This window comes from Polypterus senegalus, chromosome 1 (genome assembly GCF_016835505.1).
Source record: "Polypterus senegalus isolate Bchr_013 chromosome 1, ASM1683550v1, whole genome shotgun sequence".
Taxonomy (NCBI): domain Eukaryota; kingdom Metazoa; phylum Chordata; class Cladistia; order Polypteriformes; family Polypteridae; genus Polypterus; species Polypterus senegalus.
Genome location: NC_053154.1, coordinates 125,765,004 through 125,787,031, shown reverse-complemented (window position 1 = coordinate 125,787,031; position 22,028 = coordinate 125,765,004). Strand labels below are relative to the sequence as shown.

The 22,028-nt window shown below is 34.7% G+C and overlaps 2 protein-coding genes across 2 annotated transcripts in view; both read right to left on the bottom strand.

The window, feature by feature from the left end:
* LOC120532201 (vomeronasal type-2 receptor 1-like) overlaps window positions 1-12,926 on the bottom strand; it is a 43,122-nt gene extending 30,196 nt beyond the window's left edge. The window contains exons 1-4 of the mRNA XM_039758085.1: window positions 12,792-12,926; window positions 1,726-2,541; window positions 1,423-1,650; window positions 1,181-1,304 (exon numbers count right to left, since the gene is read on the bottom strand). Of these exons, the coding sequence (XP_039614019.1) occupies window positions 1,181-1,304; window positions 1,423-1,650; window positions 1,726-2,541; window positions 12,792-12,926 (1,303 nt within the window). The remainder of the gene's footprint in view (window positions 1-1,180; window positions 1,305-1,422; window positions 1,651-1,725; window positions 2,542-12,791) is intronic.
* A 633-nt stretch (window positions 12,927-13,559) lies between these two features.
* On the bottom strand, window positions 13,560-21,713 carry LOC120532103 (extracellular calcium-sensing receptor-like). The gene is made up of 6 exons (XM_039758026.1): window positions 21,517-21,713; window positions 19,504-19,795; window positions 17,764-18,579; window positions 17,166-17,396; window positions 15,559-15,682; window positions 13,560-14,461 (listed from the first exon to the last, which is right to left on the bottom strand). Exons 1-6 carry the CDS (start codon window positions 21,711-21,713, stop codon window positions 13,560-13,562), a joined length of 2,562 nt encoding a protein of 853 aa, XP_039613960.1.
* Between the last annotated feature and the right edge of the window lie 315 nt (window positions 21,714-22,028).

The following is a 22,028-nucleotide window of genomic DNA, read 5'->3' as shown; positions in this document are numbered from 1 at the left end:
GGTTAAAAGCTGTCTGTTTGCTTTTTGTGAACTTATGAATACATATCACAGGTTAATTAATTATAGTTACATGCTGTCTAACAGTGTTATCTACTTCTTAATATATTTGACTTTTACCTGAGAAAGCTTATACAAGGAATCATATTTTAAGCATAGAAAAGAAATAATGAATATCACATGATATGTATATCACATGTTATAAGTCACTACATACAGTAGGTCAGTAAATCAATACATAAGTCAATACACTTGGAATTTCTCAGACTTTCCCAAATGACATAAGTCAACAAATCCAACCTTTTCTCAAACTTTTACAAACTTTCCCATATGTGCAAATTCTTTTATTTAGAATTTTTAAGGGAAATATACCAAGAAACAGCTGAGGCTAGCAGACTGTTTCCTTTTTGGGACATAAGACTTACATCTAGATTCTAATCTGCTTGCAGGCGATGCTGTCCCCTTGAGTTCACCAGACATGATCATCTAATATATTATTTAGAAATCTGCGCCTTGACCCTTTTACTGTACTCACTCATACAGTATATGTGGGACACATGAAGAATCCACTGCATCCACTTAACAGTGTCATCTCCAGGCAGAGGAGTAGCTTCAGTGACAGACTTTTGTCACTGTCCTGCTCCACTGACAGACTGAGGAGATCGTTCCTCCCCCACACTATGCGACTCTTCAATTCCACCCGGGGGAGTAAATGCGAACATTAATTTTATTTTAATTCTTTTCATTTTTATTACTATTTAATTTAATATTGTTTCTTTGTATCAGTATACTGCTGCTGGATTATGTGAATTTCCCCTTGGGATTAATAAAGTATCTATCTATCTATCTATCTATCTATCTATCTATCTATCTATCTATCTATCTATCTATCTATCTATCTAGACACTAAGTCAGCAACATAGACTACAAAAAAAGAACAAAATATTCATTGACTGAATGCCACCCCATCTCAGGGTTCAGGTATACACACAACCACGCTCACTGATTTGGATCAATTTAGAGTTTACTGGACAATTTTTAAATTATAATAGAATTCATGATGTTTTCAATCTGAATACTTTGTACAGTATAACATATTTTGAAAGCATTTAGTTCTTAAGTATTTTGCAAGAAACAAGGAAAAGATATGTTTCATTCCAGTTTTTTTAAGGCTGTAACTTACTTGTTGTATTGCTAAATTCACCCTCTGCACAAGGGATGCAGTCAAAACAACACACAGGTTTTCCTTTTTTAACTGCTTTTCGAGTTCCTGGGAAGCAACTCTCACTGCACACTGATCTTGGCACCTAAGAGAAATTGGATAATAAAATTGAAATTAAATATTAATATGGGTTGAAAACAGTTGTCTCTTTTGCTAATAAACAGTTCTGCATTAACTGCATTAAAACTTATATCTGTTCATACCTTATTTGCATTTCCCACCCAAACAATGCTGATGTTTTTCATTATAAATTCTTTTCCTTCTGATAAAGATGCATCATAGACAGCTATTTTTAGAAATTCTATGTTGCCGTGATTGTTTCTCTGCCAATTTATTAAATCGTATTTTGCCGTTGGATCTCCATTCTCATCAAAATATATCTTCTCTCCATAATTAGTTGTAAAATTCACTTTTTTAAAGTAATACAGCACCTGCAGGACAAATTTTGTATGCAGTGTTGTACATGCAAAAAATATAAAATACAAAAGTAAAATATTCTATCTTACCTGCCATGGCTCAATGTTAATTTTATTGGCACATGTTTTTTTGACAAAGGGTCCTTCTCCATTCTTGCAGCTTAGTAGATTTTGCAGGGAATAGGCTACAGCATACACTGCTTTATACACATTACCAGGAATTCTGAATTCTGATACATCAGTATACTCGTTACTTATATCTCTTAAATTCTCAGATTCTGTGCATGGAGTAAGAGTTGATGCATTTTCATTGGAACTCATTGAACAGTGAAAAACTGTTTCCCAAAATTCATTGAGAAATGCATTTCCGGGAGCTTCAGATGGATGTATATTTAGAATATAATCTTTCAGTCCTGGTATTTCAGCTTCACTAATAGCAAATCCAATGGAGCCACCTAATATTTTGTAGCTCTCCTCGGTTGCAAAGATTCTGGCAGAAATCCAGCCTTCACTGCCAATCCACTGTCGCCCCATGACATTCTGATTCTGCAGCTCTTTCAGGAGAATTTCCATATCTTGCTTTGTGAGAAAAGCAACAATAACTTTTGATGAAGATGCCTTAATGAGACGTACTGTTGCAGCAATTTTCTCACTAGGATAACTATAGTAAATTGATTCTGAATATTCAATGCAAATGCCCTCTTTCTCAACAGTTTGAATAAAAGTAGCCAACCCTAGGTTACCATAATCATTGTCACTTCTAATTGTTCCAACCCAAGTCCATCCAAAATGCTTTACAAGCTGTGCAAGTGCTCTACTTTGATAAGAATCACTTGGGATGGTCCTGAAGAAAGTAGGGAATTCCTGTTTATTGCTGAGACAGGCACATGTGGCAACATAACTTATCTGAATTAAAAATATGAATTAAAAAGAAAATACTTGGATTTTTCTGTAATGCATAATTTAATGAAATAACAAATCACTCTCAGTTAATCTGGTACAGTATGTTGTTATCAAATCAATGGTTTATTGTCTAAATGTACATTTAAAAAAACCAACAACTATGTTTACTTTCTAGAGGAGAATAGCATATAACGTTCATTAAGTGCAAAAGATCTTGGACTGCGATTGTTACAAAATAATGCATGTTAGCAGTATTGAGGTTTGAGTCTTGCATGTATCCTTTTTTATCTTGATCATATTTTTGTTTTAGATAGAAAACTGCATGCAGAAAAATAATTATCAATACTAAATAAGTGATATAAAAATGGATTATTATTATAAAATCTATTGCAGGTAATTAATTATAGCTTTGCTTGAAAATACTCTTAATCTATCCAGATGTATTTTCTACATTCATCATTTTTCTACATAAAGCATGTCAACTTCAACAACTAAGTACCCACAGGAACCAAAGGATAATGCCATTTCATTAACTGCCCTTTGATTTCCATTTCAAACTGAAAGATCCATTTTTTAATTCCCAGTGCCAATCTGTCCCAAAATCTTTTAACTCTCAGATTCGTAACAGGAAAAAAAAATTTAAATGTACATCTTTCTGCACATTAATTAACTGGCATTCTTTATGGATTCTTAATGAATACAGAAAGGCAAGCATAGCATTTCAAATGACCACAGAATATGATGTAGATATTTCTTGTTAACTTTTTCAAAATTTTGGGCAATCATTTTATCTGTCCAAAACAAATTATTACATACATGACAGGTTGTCAATTTACAACTGCAGAAACATCAATAATAGTGTATCTGCCTTGGTGGCATTTAAACAATAGAAAGAGACATAGCAATGAATCAATAGTGGCGTCATAATTTCCTGTAATGATATACCGAACTTGTTTGATGTCCCTGGTCAAATGAGCCATTGTTGTGGCATTCCAGCATTCCATATATATTTAGTTAAAATTAAATTAATTAGTGTTAACAGCCATGTTTTGCTACTTATTGTTATTGTGAAAATTATTTTCAAAGGTTCCCTGATAATGCTGAGGGGTCATGGTGTGAAGGGGTTGACTGTATATCATGCTTGCATGATTTGTATCCTTTGTCTAATTCTCTTAGAGTTGGGCAGAAAAGATGCTTAGAAACTGGAAAAACTCAACAGAAGACTTTTAGAACTGGTATCAGGAAAGAGAATAACAAGAAAGATCAGCAATAAAGGGTTCCCTGGATGTGAACACTCTCTCTCAACAAAGATCACAATTTAAAGATTTTTATACATTTTTCAACTTGCATAAGCTTGTTACTCAAATCTTATTATTACAACCTTGACCTGTTTTAAATAGCTGACTTCAATACTTGCCACAAGAAACAAAACATTCATTTCTTTAAGATTACATACAGGTTAAAGTTAATTTAAAATGCATAAGTGTGTAAGTTCATGGATGTTTCCTGGTCTCCTCTTTTATTTGAATGTTCTCTTAGGCAGTCTTTATCTAAAATGCAACTAAAGCCAGATTTATAAAACTTACATGTGCACAAAAAGAGGGTTGAAATGTGAGTTGGTAGCTTTCCATGCAAAGATCAACATTTGTAAAAGAAAACTTGATTGGAGAACTTGCATAAATTTCTAACATCTCTGACCCTTCTGTACACAACATTTCATAGAAACTGGGAAGTGACAACACTCTTGATCAAGTAGGGAAATGCAGCCAAACCAGCTAAATGCCAACTTTAATGACAACGCATATAATAAATGATATCACCAAGACATTATTAGAATATGTGACGTTACAAACAAATTACACCTGAAAAGTGATAAAACATGATGTACAGACTGTATTTTGCTTCACGATTAAGACAGCTAATGCTGTGTATTTGCACAGAAGAGCTTTGTTGGTTTTTCGTCAGTTTATATCAGCCACCTGTTGTGACTTCTCAGGCCAACAGGAATACAGTACCTCAGCCAAGCTTCACTCCATCATGCCCACTGTACGGTGAAGCGCTACATTCAGTTTTCGTATGGTGTGGATGTACATTTGTAAAACATAGCATGTTTTTGTTAACATACAAAGACAAATCACAGCAGTGTCTGGTTTTCCCAATGCAATTGGAGCTCTTTACTGCCCTCATATTGCAATATGGACATCTATCAAGAATGAAGCTGGTTTTGTTAACTGTAAGCAGAGATACTCCATTAATGCAGAAGTCATCTATGATGCCAAAATGAGACTGACAAACATCATGGCCCAGTAGCCTGAGTCAACCTGTGATATATTTATTTTGGGGCAAAGTAGCTTTGGCAAATGTGATGGTACTGTACATGATGACTAACTTGTTGGTAAGGTTACTGACTGGACCATACGTTTTTCATAAGGCCTGTACTATTCATTGTAACAGCAATCTTCTCATTATATGCACCAGCTAATAGTGGCTACCTGGTCAGACACTGATACCATACGCCTTTCCTGGATCCTCAGAACACAGAGGAGATGTGCTATAGTACCATGCATAGTCTTGCATGCTTGGTTGCAGAGTGCAACCAGATACTTCTGAATGCAAAAGTGGGATCTCAGTGCATCAGGACGGAGAATGTTCTACCAGTCAATAAAGTTCTATAGCATCATGATTGCATATGTATAAGATTGATTATAATGCTCCATACATGGTTGTTTCAGGGCAGAAACCAGGTGAGATTTGAGACACACTCAAGTATGCACATTTACAAGATGATTCTGATTTGTGAAGGTAAATTCCATAAAGGTGTGTGTAAGTGATGCTGGGATTTATGCAAATGAGACCCCAAGTGTTTAAAATTAGTTTTGATGCTTTGTGATCTGGAGAAAATTGTGTGGACTTTCAGGGAACTACCACTGACCCATTTACCTCTTTCTCTTAGTAGTTTATATTTTCATGTGCAATTTGTCCATGTTCATGTAATAAATATAAGGTTTAGAATATGGCTCCCACTTCTTCACTCTACATTGTACATCTCTCACAGCAGATTCCAGGAAGTGGGGGGTTGGGTGGGTCAACTGTTTGTTTCAAAGTCATGTTGAGACTGAAGACATATATTTGGTTACAACTACCTTTGCCACCTTGTGACTCTCGGAAATCATGATGTGTAATGTCATCACCACAGTGGCATTTAAAATGGCAGTCATAGAATTGCTGCCATTCAAGTTTTTGCATTTCAAAGGATAGTTTTTGGTGGTTTTAACAATTCTAAAATTGATTTAGTGAGTCAGGACCATGCATGTTTTTTCGATTTGGTTAACAGTTTGGTTTTGTTGATTTGGTTCTCACTGCATTTTGGCTTTTTTTAATCAACTCTTCATTTTTTTTTACATTTTTCAAAGATTTTTGCTATTATGGTGAAACAATTATGAATAATAATAAGAGAGGGATTGTTTGATTGCACTATAAAATCATATGATCTTGTTCATGCTTTCAGAGTACCAAATGTTTTATCGTAGGGAAGGCACTTGGGGACATATCTCCTTAAAGCATAAATCCCCTTTTAATAAAATGCACAGATTTTTTTTCCCATTTATTCACAGTTATACGCTACACCTCTGGTGCTATTCATGTTTGCCTATTCTTACACTTATCAAACTTTAGCAATATATTTTTGCACCACTAAAATTCTGGTCCACTAAATTCTGTCAATAGTTTTCACTCAGACTTCATGTGGGTTTTACTGTCACTGCAGCTTATTTTCAAGGAGTGTCTTCTCTTCCCATTCCTTAGCTTTTCCCAGCTGTCGGTGATAAAAAAAAAAAAAAATCAGTTGTGAGCGTCAATAGGCTTTGTGGCCTAGGAATTAAGTTACCTGAACTGTTACATAACATTTTAGTAATTATTTACCTCTCTGATGCTGATCTTTCTGATCATGAAATAGGTCATAATGATAGCAATTGATGAGAAGAATTCATAATTAATTGCAGAATAATTTGAGGTTTCCTCTAGAGTGCCTCTTTCTCTTGCATGATTTGACTCAAAAACTAATCAGCACATCATCATTTCATAGTAGGGTTAAGTTCCGAGTTTGGTATTATTCCGTCCAGCCATTTTAGCTCTACAGTAATCCCTCCTCGATCGCGGGTTGCGTTCCAGAACCCCCCGCGATAGATGAAAATCCGCGAAGTAGAAACCATATGTTTGTATAGTTATTTTTATATATTTTAAGCCCTTATGAACTCTCCCACACTGTTAACATTATTAGAGCCCTCTAGACGCGAAATAACACCCTTTAGTCAAAAGTTTAAACTGTGCTCCATGACAAGACATTTGACAGTTCTTTCTTACTTTTAAAAGAATGCAAATATATCTTTTGTTCAAAGGAGTGTCTGCATCAGGAGAAGAGAATTTAAGAGAGAGCGCTCGCGCTCGCAAAGAAAAGCAAACAATTAAAAAATCAATACGTGTCCTTCTTAAGTTTGCCGAAGCACCGAATAAAGCGGCATTTTTCAGAGGAGCGTCAGTATCTTCTAAGTAAACAACCTCTGTACAAACAGCCCCTCTCATCTCCTCCGTCAGGCGCAAAGAACGTCAGAGAGAGAGAGCGAGATTAAAGCAACAATCAAAAAATCAATACGTGTGCTTTTGTGCTTTTAAATATGCCGAGCACCGCAATAAAGTGGCATTTTTTAGAGGAGCCGTCAGTATTTTTTAAGCAAACAGCCTCTGTGCAAACAGCACCTCTGCTCACACCCCCTCCGTCAGGCGCAGAGAATGCCAGAGAGGGTGAGAGAGAGGCAGAGACAAGCAAACAATCAAGCAGTCAAAAGAATAATCAAGCATATCTTATAGCATTGAGGAGTTTTAGTTAATATGTAATACATGCTCTGATTGGGTAGCTTCTAAGCCATCTGCCAATAGCGTCCCTTGTATGAAATCAACTGGGCAAACAAACTGAGGAAGCATGTACCATAAATTAAAAGACCCATTGTCCGCAGAAATCCGCGAACCAGCGAAAAATCCGTGATATATATTTAGATATGATTACATTTAAAGTCCGCGATAGAGTGAAGTCGCGAAAGTCGAAGCGCGAAATAGCGAGGGATTACTTTATACTGTCCTCAAGAAACTGTGACACACAGACACACACACAAACAGAAAGACACACACCCATCATTGAGATATCAATGTTTTCGGTATCGGGGACCCTAAAATGCCGAGATCTGTCAAAAACTGGAGATCGAAAATTTTGACGAATCTAAAGCTATTGCTTCCCCCATAGACAATAGGTTAGGGTGGGGGAGGGCGCAAAGCAAAAATAGAACAAAACGTGCAAGCAGAAAAACTGGCTTGAATTAGTTTCATCTTTAAATATTACCATCATAAAGCTAGTGCCATAAACAAAATAAAAACATAAAAGTGGCCAATATACTAATACAACCTCAATCAGTTCTGAAAACAGAAGAGGATCTAGAAAACATTCATTCAATATGTGCTTTGATTTCAGATGGTAATAATCTTATTGTTATTTGGAGTCTTGGGTTGACTCCCCCTTTCTTCTGATCTTCTCTTTCCTCTCTTTATATACTCCTCTGATCACTGAGTCTTCTTGAATCTACCTTCTTTTCTTCCAGGAAAGGGCTAATGGGTCTCGTGGTATTTTTCTGTCCCCTGAACGGGCTTGTTTCATGTCTCTTTTGTTATTTTTTGCGTTTTATGTATTTATGTAAATGTTACTTATTTGTTAATTATTTGCATTGTTCTCTGTTTTTTTCTCTTAGCTTTTGTTATGTGCCTTGTGTATTGTGGCTGGTTCCCAAAGAAGCAGGACCACTTGCTCATCACTGCCAGGAACTGCCCTCAGCCCTATAAAGGTGAGGATTTCCAACAGCTCCTGGCAGTTAATCTCAAATTAACTAGAGAGTCTGTGAATTTGCTTGTGTTTTTGATGTGCTTGTGCTTTTGTGATTTTCTGCTCTGTTCATTAACCATTTCTGCAGTGGGATTCTGTTGCTTTTGGAAATGACTTTTGCAGGCATTGTAAGCTTTTTGTCTCTTTAGATCCTCACAGTGGTACATAGCCTTTTGTGAAATAAATCTTTTATCTTATAAAGATCCTATGTTATCCCTCATTTCTAGCCAGGGTTTGATGGTAAATCCACCACTATGGGTATTTTTGAAGTGCTTTTGGAATTCTTTAGTGTTTCCGCACTCTCGGTTCATATCATCTATTCTCCTGAAAAGTCATTCTAGACCTCATACGTTCTTGTCCCAAATAAGGAGGTCAAATATCTAAAACATACTTCTGACACCACAGATAGGATATCAAAATGTGCTTCATAATCAGGCGTTGCCAGAAGGTGTGATTTTGCACTAATTGAGGACAGAGGTTATAATGAAGCACTCTTGTGTACGTCAGGCAAATATATATAAACCTTATGTCATTATTCCAAAAAATTTTAAACACCCTTTGAAAACAGACAAGATATGACCATAAAACATGAAGACTGCAAATTTTACTTGAGCACAAGCTAGTTGTCCTGTGACCTTAGGGAGCCAAAGGTCAGTGAAGGCCTAATAAAAATTACACTGCAATAATTTAAGATCAACTCAGTTACACTGCTAAGGTTTTTGGTCTTACTGTCTTAGATATTTCAGTGAGACAGTAACCTTAGCATGAAGGACAATTGATTTAGCTATTATTCTATATTTTTTTTATACTTTTGTTTTCTACTGAATTTTCCTGGTGATTGGTATTGGCTTACATCAGCTGATTCAGTCAGGATATAAAAAAGAGACAATATTGATGGCTATATCAGAGGGAGCATTTGTGAATATGAAATTTACCCAAAATAACTAATACATTTATAATAAATATTTATTTGTCCCATTTTTTCTCTTACATCATACTATACAATGTCAAATCTATAAGATTTAAATATACATATAATTCCTTACAAACAAAACTTCAAATTTCTGCCCAAAATAGTTTTTAAACCCATTAATAAACAGATGCACCCATTTCAACAGTTAAAATGTCCTGCTCAGGTTTCAAACTAGAAAGTACTAATTTAACTAGATAAAGATTATAAACAATTAAAATTAATGTCTTGGTAACTTATTTTCAATTCAGTACCTTTCAGGAATTTAATATTTTCAAACATTGCATTCCAAGAATAAATTCAAGGAGGATGGAAATGGGATTAACAAATGCTCCTTATATACTCTCAATATTATTAAATTTCTTATCCCTGAATTCTGCACCATGTAAAAGGTTATTGATTGTCACTCAGGTACACCTCACTGCTGACAGAGCACTGCATGTTTAGAGGACAGATTGACAGTGTGTGACAATAGCAGCACAGTTCAAACCCAGTGCCACACTGTCTCTTCAGCTTTAGTGAGGACAGCCTATGTTCGAGTGAACATGTTGCTCTGATTTTTTGTGCAGCAGGAAATCAGCTCAGTTCTTATTATTGCATGGTGTGTTATGGTAGGGCTTTACTGTATGCGTTTTATTATTGCTGCCTTTGTTTCATGTAAAGTACAGTATGTTAAAACCAACCTAAATTATTATGTAAATTGTTAAGTATTTGCTGTCTACTCAGCTAGCATAATAAAGTTATTATATTGTATTTTATGTCCTATGAAAACAAATAGGCACCATCATTTGGATGAATAATGTACTTTTATTGGATGTGCTAGCAGGTTGGTTCTGGCAGAAGTAGGGGCTTGGGATCTGTCCCTGTCAGAGGTTAGAACAAAGTCACTGTCCCTCTTGTCCCTCTAAGCCTTGGTAAAGGTTTTATTGAGCTATACGCAACTTTTAATGTAAGTTACTGCTCATGAAGCGTCATCTGAGGCTGACACTCAGAATGTTTACATGTGCTTTAATAACCCAATTATTCACAGTAAGCTTTTTTCTAAAATGCCATGTAAACCCGTATTCTAGTTAAAGAAACCTGATGTTTGGTCTCTGAGAAACAGATGTGGATTTCAGAGTGAGTAACTCAATTATTTGGCCATGCAAACCCTTAACTGGGTTACAGTTAAGAATTTTGTAGTCTGCACATGTCATTGCACTTTAGCCACAAGTGGAAGCATTCAAAAGATATATACTCAGCAAAAAAAGAAACGTCCCTTTTTCAGGACTGTGTATTTCAACAATAATGTTTTAAAAATCCAAATAACTTTACAGATCTTCATTGTAAAGGGTTTAAACAATGTTTTCCATGCATGTTCAATTAACCATAATCAATTAATTAACATGCACCTGTGGAATGGTCGTTAAGACCTTAACAGCTTACAGAAAGTAGGCATTTAAGGTCACAGTTCTAAAAACGCAGGACACTAAAGAGACTTGTCTACCGACTGTGAAAAACACCCAAAGAAAGATGCCCAGGGTCCCTACTCACCTGTGTGAACGTGCATTAGGCATGCTGCAGGGAGGCATGAGGACTGCTGATGTGGCTAGGGCAATAAATTGCCATGTCCGCACTGTGAGACGCCTAAGACAGCGCTACAGGGAGACAGGAAAGACAGCTGATCATCCTCGCAGTGGAAGAGCCCGGATCTCAATCCCATTGACCACGTCTGGGACCTGTTGGATCGCAGGGTGAGGGCTAGGGCCATTCCCCCCAGAAATGTCCAGGAACTTGAAGGTGCCTTGGTGGAAGAGTGGGGTAACATCTCACAGCAAGAACTGACAAATCTGGTCCAGTCCATGAGGAGGGGATGCACTGCAGTACTTCAAGCAGCTGGTGGCCACACCAGATACTGACTGGTACTTTTGATTTTGAGCCTCCCTTCATTCAGGGACACATTGTGAAACATTTTTAGTTTATGTCTTATGGTGTTGACTCTTTTAGTGTTCATACAAATATTTACACATTAAGTTTACTGAAAGTAAAAACAGTTGAAAGTCAGAGGACGTTTCTTTTTTTGCTGAGTATATTTCCTTAGACAAATGCTCAGGTGATCACATTATTTATTCTCCTGATTGAAATAATCTGTCTCAATATTTCAAAAATTCAAATCTCGAGAGCAGCAGAGAGTAATGTGTAAAAAGTAATGTGTGTTAATGATCTGATTTCTGTTTATAGTAACAAGTAACCTAATGCAGTACTTATTTTATTGAAGTAAAAATGCCTGCATTATTACATAGCAACAGCACTGGGTGTAAGGCAATAAGCAGAAATACCAGTATGCCACTCTTTTGCAGAGCTCAATCACACAGCCAAAGAGAAGAGTGTGCTGCATGGAATACAGTAACAGACACCAGATTATAAAGTGTCAGTTTAGTTTTAATCCAGCTATTTTCTATAGATATGTTAAAAATATGTGATTGGGTGGTGCAGCAGCCAGTGTTCATGCCGTGGATCACTGGTGGCTCAGGTCGAGGATGTGAAAAGGGGATAAATGTTATTTACTTCAGAGCACATGAAAAACTAACATATTTACATATTTATAAAAGACAACAAAATTATCACAGCCTACTTACTTCTTTTCAGATTCACAGTGGCCAATGATGATGATGTTTAACTCTTTTTTGCACACTTTAATGACATCGGCACATTTTTCCAAAGGAGAACTCTAGAAGATTACTTGGATTTTTAAGAAGCCAGGTTTTTGACTTTCACTTTAATCTGATTATGTGCGTGTGAATGTAAAAAACACTCACTGTTCTTTTCATCCCCTGTAGTCAATTGCTGTTTTTTGTGATCCTGTAGTTGATGACAATGATGTTTTTCTAAATGCTCTTTGTACATCTTATTTATCACAGATGCAGTGAAATGCTGTTTGACAGATAATTTCCCAAGTCTATTTGAATGGTCTCAGATGTCATCTTTGTGATGCAGTATACAAAGTTTATTTCTCAAAATTAGAACATATGTATTCAATAACATGAATTTTACTTAGTTTGTAGTACTTTACTTAATTAGTTAATAGTATAACCGAGATTTCTGACACATTTTTTCTGTTAAGTATTTAAACGACACCATAGAACTAAAAAAGTTTGATCTTTTAAGTCAGGTGAAGACCTTCAAATTCAAGTAGTAAGTAAATACATAACTAAATAAATAAATAAACAGGATTATTTACTTTCAGTTTTACTTTTTAGTAACCTCTGACATATTTCTCTAGACAATGTATTATAGTAGGAATTTTAAGAATTCAATGAGTAGGTTTATCACTTATTGTATGATATTACTCTTTATTGTTTTGTAAGAAGGCGCTACAGTGGTTAGTGCTGGTGCATTACAGATCCCGGATTCTGGGATTCTATCCTGTGCTTCATTATTGTCAATGTGGCTGTTCTTTTTCTCCATGTCTGTGTTAGTTATCTTCTGAGTTCTCCAGTTTTCCTCATGCATCCTCGATATGTGATTAATTAATGATTCTGGTTCAGTGTGAGTGTGTGTGTGCGAGTGTGTGCGTGTGTACACGTGTTTGTGTGTTAGTGTTCCCTCTGATGAACTAGTGCTAAGTACAAGGTTAATTTCTTCTGGCTCTCCATCACTCTGAATTGTTAGGTTATGTTTTGAATGCTCTACTTCAATAATGTTAACAATGAAAGGGTAGTGGGTATATTTACAATATAGTTTGTTGACTGTTTAATTTGATTTATTTGTTTTAAAGGCTAGCATTGAGAGGGTTAATAGGGTTGGGGTTAATATTCTGGATTCCAAAACATTGACTTACTGATCATTTTAAAGTAAGTTGCTTGATCTTCCTGTGACCCAGATCATATAATATATAAACTACATTTTGTGATTGAAGCACTGTAAATAATTCAGATTTGTTGTTTCATGTATATTTTTGTATTTATTTATAGTTAATGTCCCATGTGCTTAGTATATCATTATACTGCCATGCAAGCATACAGAATGATATGAAAACATATACAGTACCCTTTTCCCTTACTTTTATCTTTGCATGCTTTCTGGTTTGGTACCTTGTATGCCAGTAACATACAAACTAGCACAGTAAATTGACAAATGCAACATTTAGGTCCGTTTATCCATCAAATATCTTTTAGAATTTCTTTCTGGTCTTAATAATATATTAAAACATTTAGGTGTAAAAATGCAGAATAACAAACCAAAGCTAGAAGCTAAAATAGCAAATATTTCTACTGCCACTTCATATTTTCCAGGTGAGCTGATATAGGCAGGTATAAATGTAATCCAGACAGCACAGAATATTAGCATGCTGAAAGTAATAAATTTGGCTTCATTAAAATTATCAGGTAGCTTACGGGCCAAAAAAGAAAGCACAAAGCACAACACAGAAAGAAACCCAATATATCCCAAAACAGAGTAGAAAGTAGCCTCTGATCCAACATTACATTCAAAAATGATTTTGTCTTTGAAAGTTAAAAAATCTTTATTTGGGAAAGGTGGTGATTTTACTAGCCAGAGTGTACAGATCACAATCTGTACAAAAGTCATACTGAAGACACTTAGCCTTTGTTGTGTTGGGCCAAACCATTTCATAATATTATTACCAGGTAAGGTGGCTCTAAATGCCATTAACACCACAATGGTTTTTGCCAACACACAAGAGACACACAAGACAAATGCAATTCCAAATGCAGTGTGACGCAGCCTACAAGACCATTCAGAGGGCTGTCCTATAAAAATGACAGAACTTAGGAAACATAATACCAAGGAAAACAAAAGCAGAAAACTTAATTCTGAGTTATTAGCTTTAACTATTGGTGTGTGGCGGTAAAAATAGAAGACAACTGCAATGGCCATTGCCATAGTGGCTCCCGCTAATGAAAATAGCACCAGAAACATTCCTAGAATTTCCCCAAATGATAGAAATTCCACTTCTTTCAAGATGCAGACATTTTTTCCTTTGCTAGGCTTATATTCCACTGGGCACAGTATACAAACAGTAGAATCTGTATGAAGAAAAGGGAAATAAAGAATAGAGATGGATAATTTGGAATTAATTCATTAATCTATCAGCCTATTTTGAAATTCTTCTAGGTTCACAAAAAGAAAATGTACTTTACAAGCAAAAAAAAAAAGACTAAAAGAGTCACAATGACTTTCTGTGTGAACTATGAGAATTTTGAATACTTTTTTCTATCATTAAGTTATTATAATTTGAAATACTGTAGTCATACTGGCACCAATAACTTTCTAACAGCTTTTAAACGTGCAGGACATACTAGATAAATAATGGTGATTCATATTTTCTGAGTAACTACTGAATGAGAACAAGGTCACAGAGACATTACAATATACATAAAATTGTATTTTATGTCAACAGAACACTGCAAATATTCATTATGAGGATATTAAAAAGACTATTACGCAAAAACATGCACAAAAACCTATATATTCAATGCTGGACTGTTTATTAATTAATTGCTAGTTATCTGTCAAGCAGTGAAGAGGGCAGTGAGCCTGCTTACCAATCTGAACAGTTATTCACAGCTATGTCGTCAAATCTGCTGATTGCTCAGTTTATTAGTTAATATAAGTTAATGTGTCTCATCTGCAACAGTTCACAACATGTTACTCTCTGTTGGTGAATATTAACTATTAATTTGATCTAAATAATGTAATTTATTGCAATTGTTTCATTTTCAAAAAGGTCAGTCAGTCAGTCATTGTCCAACCCGCTATATCCTAACACAGGGTCATGGGGGTCTGCTGAAGCCAATCCCAGGGCACACACACTAGGGACAATTTAGGATCGCCAGTGCACCTAACCTGCATGTCTTTGGACTATGGGAGGAAACTCACACAGACACAGGGAGAACATGCAAACTCCACACAGGGAGGAGCCGCGAAGCGTACCTGGGTCTCCTAACTGCGAGGCAGCAGCACTACTTCTGCACCACCATGCTGCCCTTTACAAAAATGCATGCATATCTATATTCATATGCAATTTTTGCTAAATGTAAATACTTTTGTATTTATCCGTCCATTTAAAGTAACTATAAATACTGTTCCTAGCGCTGTCAAACAAAAATGGATACAGTTTTACCTGTTATATTGCTGATTTCTCCATCAGCACAAGGTATGCAGTCAAAGCAACAGACAGGTCTGCCTTTCTGGACAGCTTTGCGAGTTCCTGGTGGGCAGCTCTCACTACACACTGAGGTTGGGACCTGAAATGCAAAATGTAGCTCTGTCATTTTATATTTTTTAGCGAAAATTACAAATTTTGTGCAATCTGATAAATGTTCCTCTATAATAAAATGCTTAATGAATATGAAATTAATGAAGGGCTGTGACAGAAAAGGAAAGGAAAAAAAGTAATTAAAGGTTATTTCAGTGCTGAAAGGAAAAGAAGGTGAAAGACAAGAAGTTTAAGCTGCATAACCTTCATCAGGTGTGGAACTGAAAAGGAAGAAGCAGGTAACATTTGCAGAATAGGATAACAAAGAAGAGAACAAAGCCAGGGCAAATAAAAGGAAAAAAGTGACAGTAGGTTTGAAAAAGATGCCATTATAGAAAATGAAAGGAGAGGTTAGAAAGTCAGTTTTTCATTAAAACCGGGAGAAATGTATGATCCCAGGCTGCCTGATTTTCTTTGAAAAATATATTTGAAGCCCTATGAAAGGACACAAACAGAGATTAGTATGGCTATGATTAACGGATATGAAGTGATCCAAAGTAGTTTTAGCGAGGACTTTAACAGTTCCCTAAAATGGTTGGCTAGCTATGTCCCTGTTTCATCTACATACATGGTTGGACATTTCCTGCTTAATGGATTAACTGATTGCAGCCCTTCATTAATAAAGTGTCTTTGAGAAGCCAATCTGTATGTTCTTAGATAATAAATATTATATGTTGCCAAATTTTGTACAAATAAGACCATTACATTTACAAAAAACTTTATGTAGCTTATTATTAGAAACATAATGATGTAATATTCATTTAGATTTATTTCAAGTGAGTATTTCTGAAATATAAATAATGTGATAGAAACCCTTATCAAGATTTAAACCTTACCCAATCACTTTTGAAAAATCAGTATTTTTTTAAGCAAAGGTTATTTCTGGGAAACAGAAAGCTGAATTTTCCTGGTTTACTAGTTTGACAGGCAGTGGGCTTTAATCACAAATATGTTGATTCAGTTTCTTCTTGCCTGTTTGAAGTGTGAGCTTAAAATTTGTGCTAAATTTGAACAATTTATGGATTTGCCATTATAAAACAACTCAGGAGTTTGCTTACAAGTGTTACATATTTTAAAGGTGGTTTATCTTATTTGAAGAAATTATAGATGATAGGAAACCATACTTCTGGGAAAGTTGATTTTATGCAACTAATTTAAAAAAATTTCTGATATAACATTCATTCAAACTTTTCAGCATTTCAGCATATATGACCTGTAAATATGTTTCCAGCTGGTCCATTTACATGACACTGATAACATCTGTTCAATGGAAAGGTGACAGAATGATTGAGTCACATTTATTACAAAATATGTAATGGAACAGTTGGAGTACAGTAGCTTTTGACTTTACAGCCTTCTTACAGGTACTGTTTCTGTAGTCATTAGTTTGCACTTAATAATTACTTCATTATTTTACAAACAGTGTGTTAGTAACATTTACCATTACTAGTTCAAATGCACAACCACTATACCTTTATGTGAGATCCTGCCCACACAATGCTAACATTATCCATGACAAACTGCTGCCCTTCTAGTAATGAGGCATCGTATATACCAACTTTTACAAATTGTGTTGTGTTGCCATCTTTACTCAGCTGAAAATTTACTAATTCATATCTTGCAATAGGATCTCCATTTTGGTCAAAGTAAATATTTTCTCCATTCTTAGTAGTAAAGTTGACTGTTTTCAAATAATTAAGGACCTGCAGGAAAGAGATATTATGCTGAACTATGCAGGTTTTGGCAAAAAAAAAAATGTTAAACAGAATTCCAGCTTTATGATGTTACCAAAGATTATGTTCATTCTTTTCACCCTTAGAACATTTTAACATAATTCCATTTAAAAAAATTAAAAATTAAAATTATTAAAGATAATACTGCATAAAACTGCAATTCTGTATGGTATTAGCACTAATGTTGCTGGGAAGTTGGCGACTGTCTCATCAAATATCGCAGAAACAAAACTTAGGATGTGAACCCTGGACTTCTTATTGTGAGACAGCAGCACTACCACTGCACCATTATGCCACCCCAGAATTTATATTTATTGCTTATTTTCTAGTAACTTACCTGCAAAGGTTCAATTTTCATTTTCATTGTACAGGTCTTATTAACAAATGACCCTTTTCCTTGTTGACACATTAACAGATTATGGAGTGAATGGACTACAGCATACACAGCTTTATAAATATTATTAGTAATTCTTAACTCAGATACATCAGTGTACTCATTATCAACTTTGCTTAAATCTTCATTGCCTGTACAATGATTAATATCCATGGATTTTTTTTGAGTATTTAAAGTGCAATTAAAAACTCCTTCCCAAAGCAAATTGTAGCCAGTATTCTCTGGGTTTTCAGTTGGGTGAACACTTAGTAGAAAGTCTTTTAAACCTGGGATAACAGCATTACTCATGGTAAATCCAATTGCTCCTCCTAAAACATAGTAACTTTCTTTAGTTGCCACTTTTACATTAGAAATCCAGCTCTCACTGCATAGCCACTGAATGCCTGTTATATTTTGTAGAAACAGTTCTTTTATGAGCAGTTCTAAATCTACAAATGTTGTGAATGCGACTACTACTTTGGAAGATGAGTGTTTTATTATGTCTACTGTTCTAAGAATTCTTTCTCTTGGATAGGTAAAATAAATTACTTCAGAATATTCAAGGCAGATGCCTTCCTGTTCAATTGCATCTATGAATGTAGCCATTCCAAAGTTGCCATAATCATTGTCGCTTCTTATTGCACCAATCCAAGTCCATCCAAAATGCTTTATTAGCTGTGCCATTGCCCTGCTTTGATAGTAATCACTTGGTATTGTTCTGAAGAAAGTTGGAAAGTCATTCTTGTTGCTTAGACATGAACAGGTAGCAAAATGGCTTATCTGTTTGAAGTGAAACAGAATAAATCATGTACACATCTATAAACATACAATATTTAAAAATACTTACTTGATAATATTTTATGGTATTGTTAATACTGCTAATGTAAAATTATATCTTACATGTTTCTTAGTTACTAATTGATCCGTCTACAACAAACTGAAGTAAAATCAGTAAAGGGATTAAGCAAACAAAATGGTAAAAACAAATAACTAAATAACCTCCCTTTTTTATCATTAAACTATATACTGTATATATATATATATATATATGTGAAAATATTAAACTATTTAAAGGCTTTTAAATAATGTCAGATTTTATATACTTTGAAAATTATGTTTCATCAAACATTAAAGTCCCTGCAAAAAACATTTCTCTCTAGTACATCAAAAGCAAAAAAAGTTAATAGTTCTACTGAACTATTTTTAATTAACATATTTCTGTCTACTATAAATACATTATTGCCTCCTGGAAGTGTTGGCACAAGACAGGGACTAACCCTGAATGGGGCACTCATCTGTCACTCATGTACACACACCCTCACACTCGACCAGTCTCAGAGTCATAGGGGCCCAGAAGTATGCAGCCATTTTCTCAGTACCATAACATCCCAGAGCTTACGCATGAACACTAACATACAAACAGATCCAGTTTAGAATCACCAACAATTATAACCCTGTTGGTTTGTGGAATGAGAAAGTACAGCTGGAGTATCTGAAGAAAAACATACGTATATAACTTCATTCAAACTCTTTATGGGCAAAGGCCGGCTGGCCAGGAGCTATGAAACAACAATGCCTAAAATCATGCCTCCTTCACCAACTAACTACACATTTTAACTACAATTAATAGCTACATCATCAAATTATGCTTGTCAAACTGAATAAAATAAGAATAAGACGTAAATACGGTACATCACATCTTACCATTGGTATGTGAAATGGCCTTGTTGCTGTTACAACTCCAATACTCAAAGATGATTCAGATTCCCCAATGATTGCATGAACCGTGGATGATTTAGTGCATGTCTCGTTTGAGATCAAATCTCCCATTCCACTTAGTAAAGCCATTGCTGCTCTTGTAGACAAAAATATAGAGCTGCAATCATCATATATTTTATAGCCCAAAGAAATTCCAGGAAGTAGTTCTGTATTACTATTAATTTCTTCAATTGCAAAAATCATTGTCTCCGCAAATTGGAATTCTCTTATATTTAGACTAAACAAAATAAACAAAATAAAGTGTTATTTTCTCCTTAACATGTTGCATTTACTTAGTTTTTATTCTAATGGATATGATCATGTCCCTTTTCACATATACATGTATTTTCATGGCCTACGCAATGCTCTACAAAACCACAGTGATATAGAGTTTATCATAGTTGTTAAATACATAAAGCACAAATTTAGTGAAGAGTCGTGCATGTCAACAAGTCACAGAGTTTCACGTGAACACTGAAGGATAAATAAAAACCTTTTTAAAATCAAACAATATGTCTATAAGGGAATTGCAAGACTTTAATGATTGGACAGTCAATTCACAAAGAAAGTTTTGTTTGTTTTTTTTGTACTTTTTCGGTGCAATTGATGTGCACAATAAACTTAGTTGCAAAACCCATATTAAGATAGGTATACATTATGTATCAGCACAGTTCAGCATACTATATGGGTCAGGAAACATGCATCTAGAATATATATTGGACACACACCCAAGCACAAACATGCTTATATTCAAATGCATAACAAATTGGAACAAACAGACCAGGCAAGGTCGGCTAATATTATTGTTATTGACTATAACATTTTTTTCAATAAAATGTTTTTTAGTATTTCTATGAAGAGTAATCTTTAATTGAATTGAAATTGAAATTGCTAACTCAATGCACCACATTAATAGTAGCCTACACAGGTAAAAAGTCACACTAAAGTCCTGTAAAATCTTGCTGTTCACCAGCACATGGATAGGTTTATGTAGGAAAATTAAAATAATTAAAAATTCATTTATACCAGTCAATAATGTATTTCATTGACTCATGTTTTCTAGAAAATTTGCTTGTTTTGCCTTTTCTCACAGTTTCACTGCTTAACAGCTTTCTTTTTGTTAAATTTCTGCTTGAGTATTCATTGGGAAAGGTACCAGGGTGATGCGGTGCTAAGGATTTGCTTACAACTCAACAACTTTGCAGCTCCTGATGTTTTTCAGTTTCTCTCCATGTTTGTACTGGCATTTCTCCTTCAGTTTTCATCCTACATCTTTAATATGTGTGTGTTATGTTAACTGGATATGTATATTAATATTTCTGTATATATTGCCCAATATTTATTTATGTCAAAATATTATGCATACTTTGTGTTATATTTTTTCATAATATATTTGTAACTATTATATACTTTTCCCACACTAACACAATTTTCACAGTAAACTAATTTGTGTGTTTAATAAAAGTAAACTGAATTAATAGAAATGAACTTTATATTTTTGGGATCTTACTGTGATAAGGATCTGCAAGGGCAATATGTCACAGTAAACTTTTCAAATATACTCTAGTCTTGCCAACACTGTCTAAAATTGTTTGAAGGTTGAACTAAGGAGTGCTGTAATATAGTATAAACAGTACATATAAAACCTTAAAGAGAATTTACACAACTTGTTACTTTAAAAGGCAAAATTAATCAAAAAGTATGTCAATATTTGAAAGTCACAGGAAATCACCATAATACTTGACGTGATATTTGACCAATGATTTTTTAACCAAAGTTAGTGATTATATTTAAAGGGAAATTAAATACACCTCCATCTATTTATAAAAAAAGTCAAATAAACAGTGTTAATAAATACTGTATATACATGCATACTGTTTAAACTAAAAACCATAATTCTGACTGCAAAATAAGCTAAAAAGAGAACAATATCCTGTTTATAAGTACTTTTTAACTTACCCTTCACATACAATTGATTCAGATAAGTTTTCATATGTTGGTGTTTTAGTTACATAGTCTTGGAATGAAAAAATTCCACCAATAACAATATCTCCACGTTTTGAAAAAAGAGGTGGTTCTATTTGTGTTAGTAGCTTACAGGCTGGCTCCTCAGCAATTGTTACAACAAGCAATAAAACTACACATAACACAGTCATTTCGGATTTAACCTGAACAGCCTAAACTACTGAAACATTTTGTAGTGATCTGAAATCACATGTATTTAAAGTACTTCAACCAGTACTAATTCTCTGAGGAATGTACCTTGGGATAAGCAGGTTTTCTGGAGTTGCAAGTTAACAAGATGTTAATGCATTAGTTCATTTGTTTAATTAATAAATTAAAAATTAAAATATCCTCAGTGTTAACTTACAGTGTTCAAGCAGGTCATGTTAAAAATCTGACACAAAATATCCACAGTGTAGCCACCACCTGTAAGCTACATAAGTATCCAAAACATGAAGGTAAAAATT

Coding starts and splice junctions, on each gene's coding strand:
- LOC120532103 (XM_039758026.1), bottom strand. CDS start 21,713: ATGACTGTGTTATGTGTAGTTTTATTGCTTGTTGTAACAATTGCTGAG. Junction 18,580..19,503: donor GGCCATTTCACATACCAATG/GTAAGATGTGAT, acceptor CACTTCAAACAG/ATAAGCCATTTTGCTACCTG. Junction 14,462..15,558: donor AGAAATCAGCAATATAACAG/GTAAAACTGTAT, acceptor TTCTTCATACAG/ATTCTACTGTTTGTATACTG.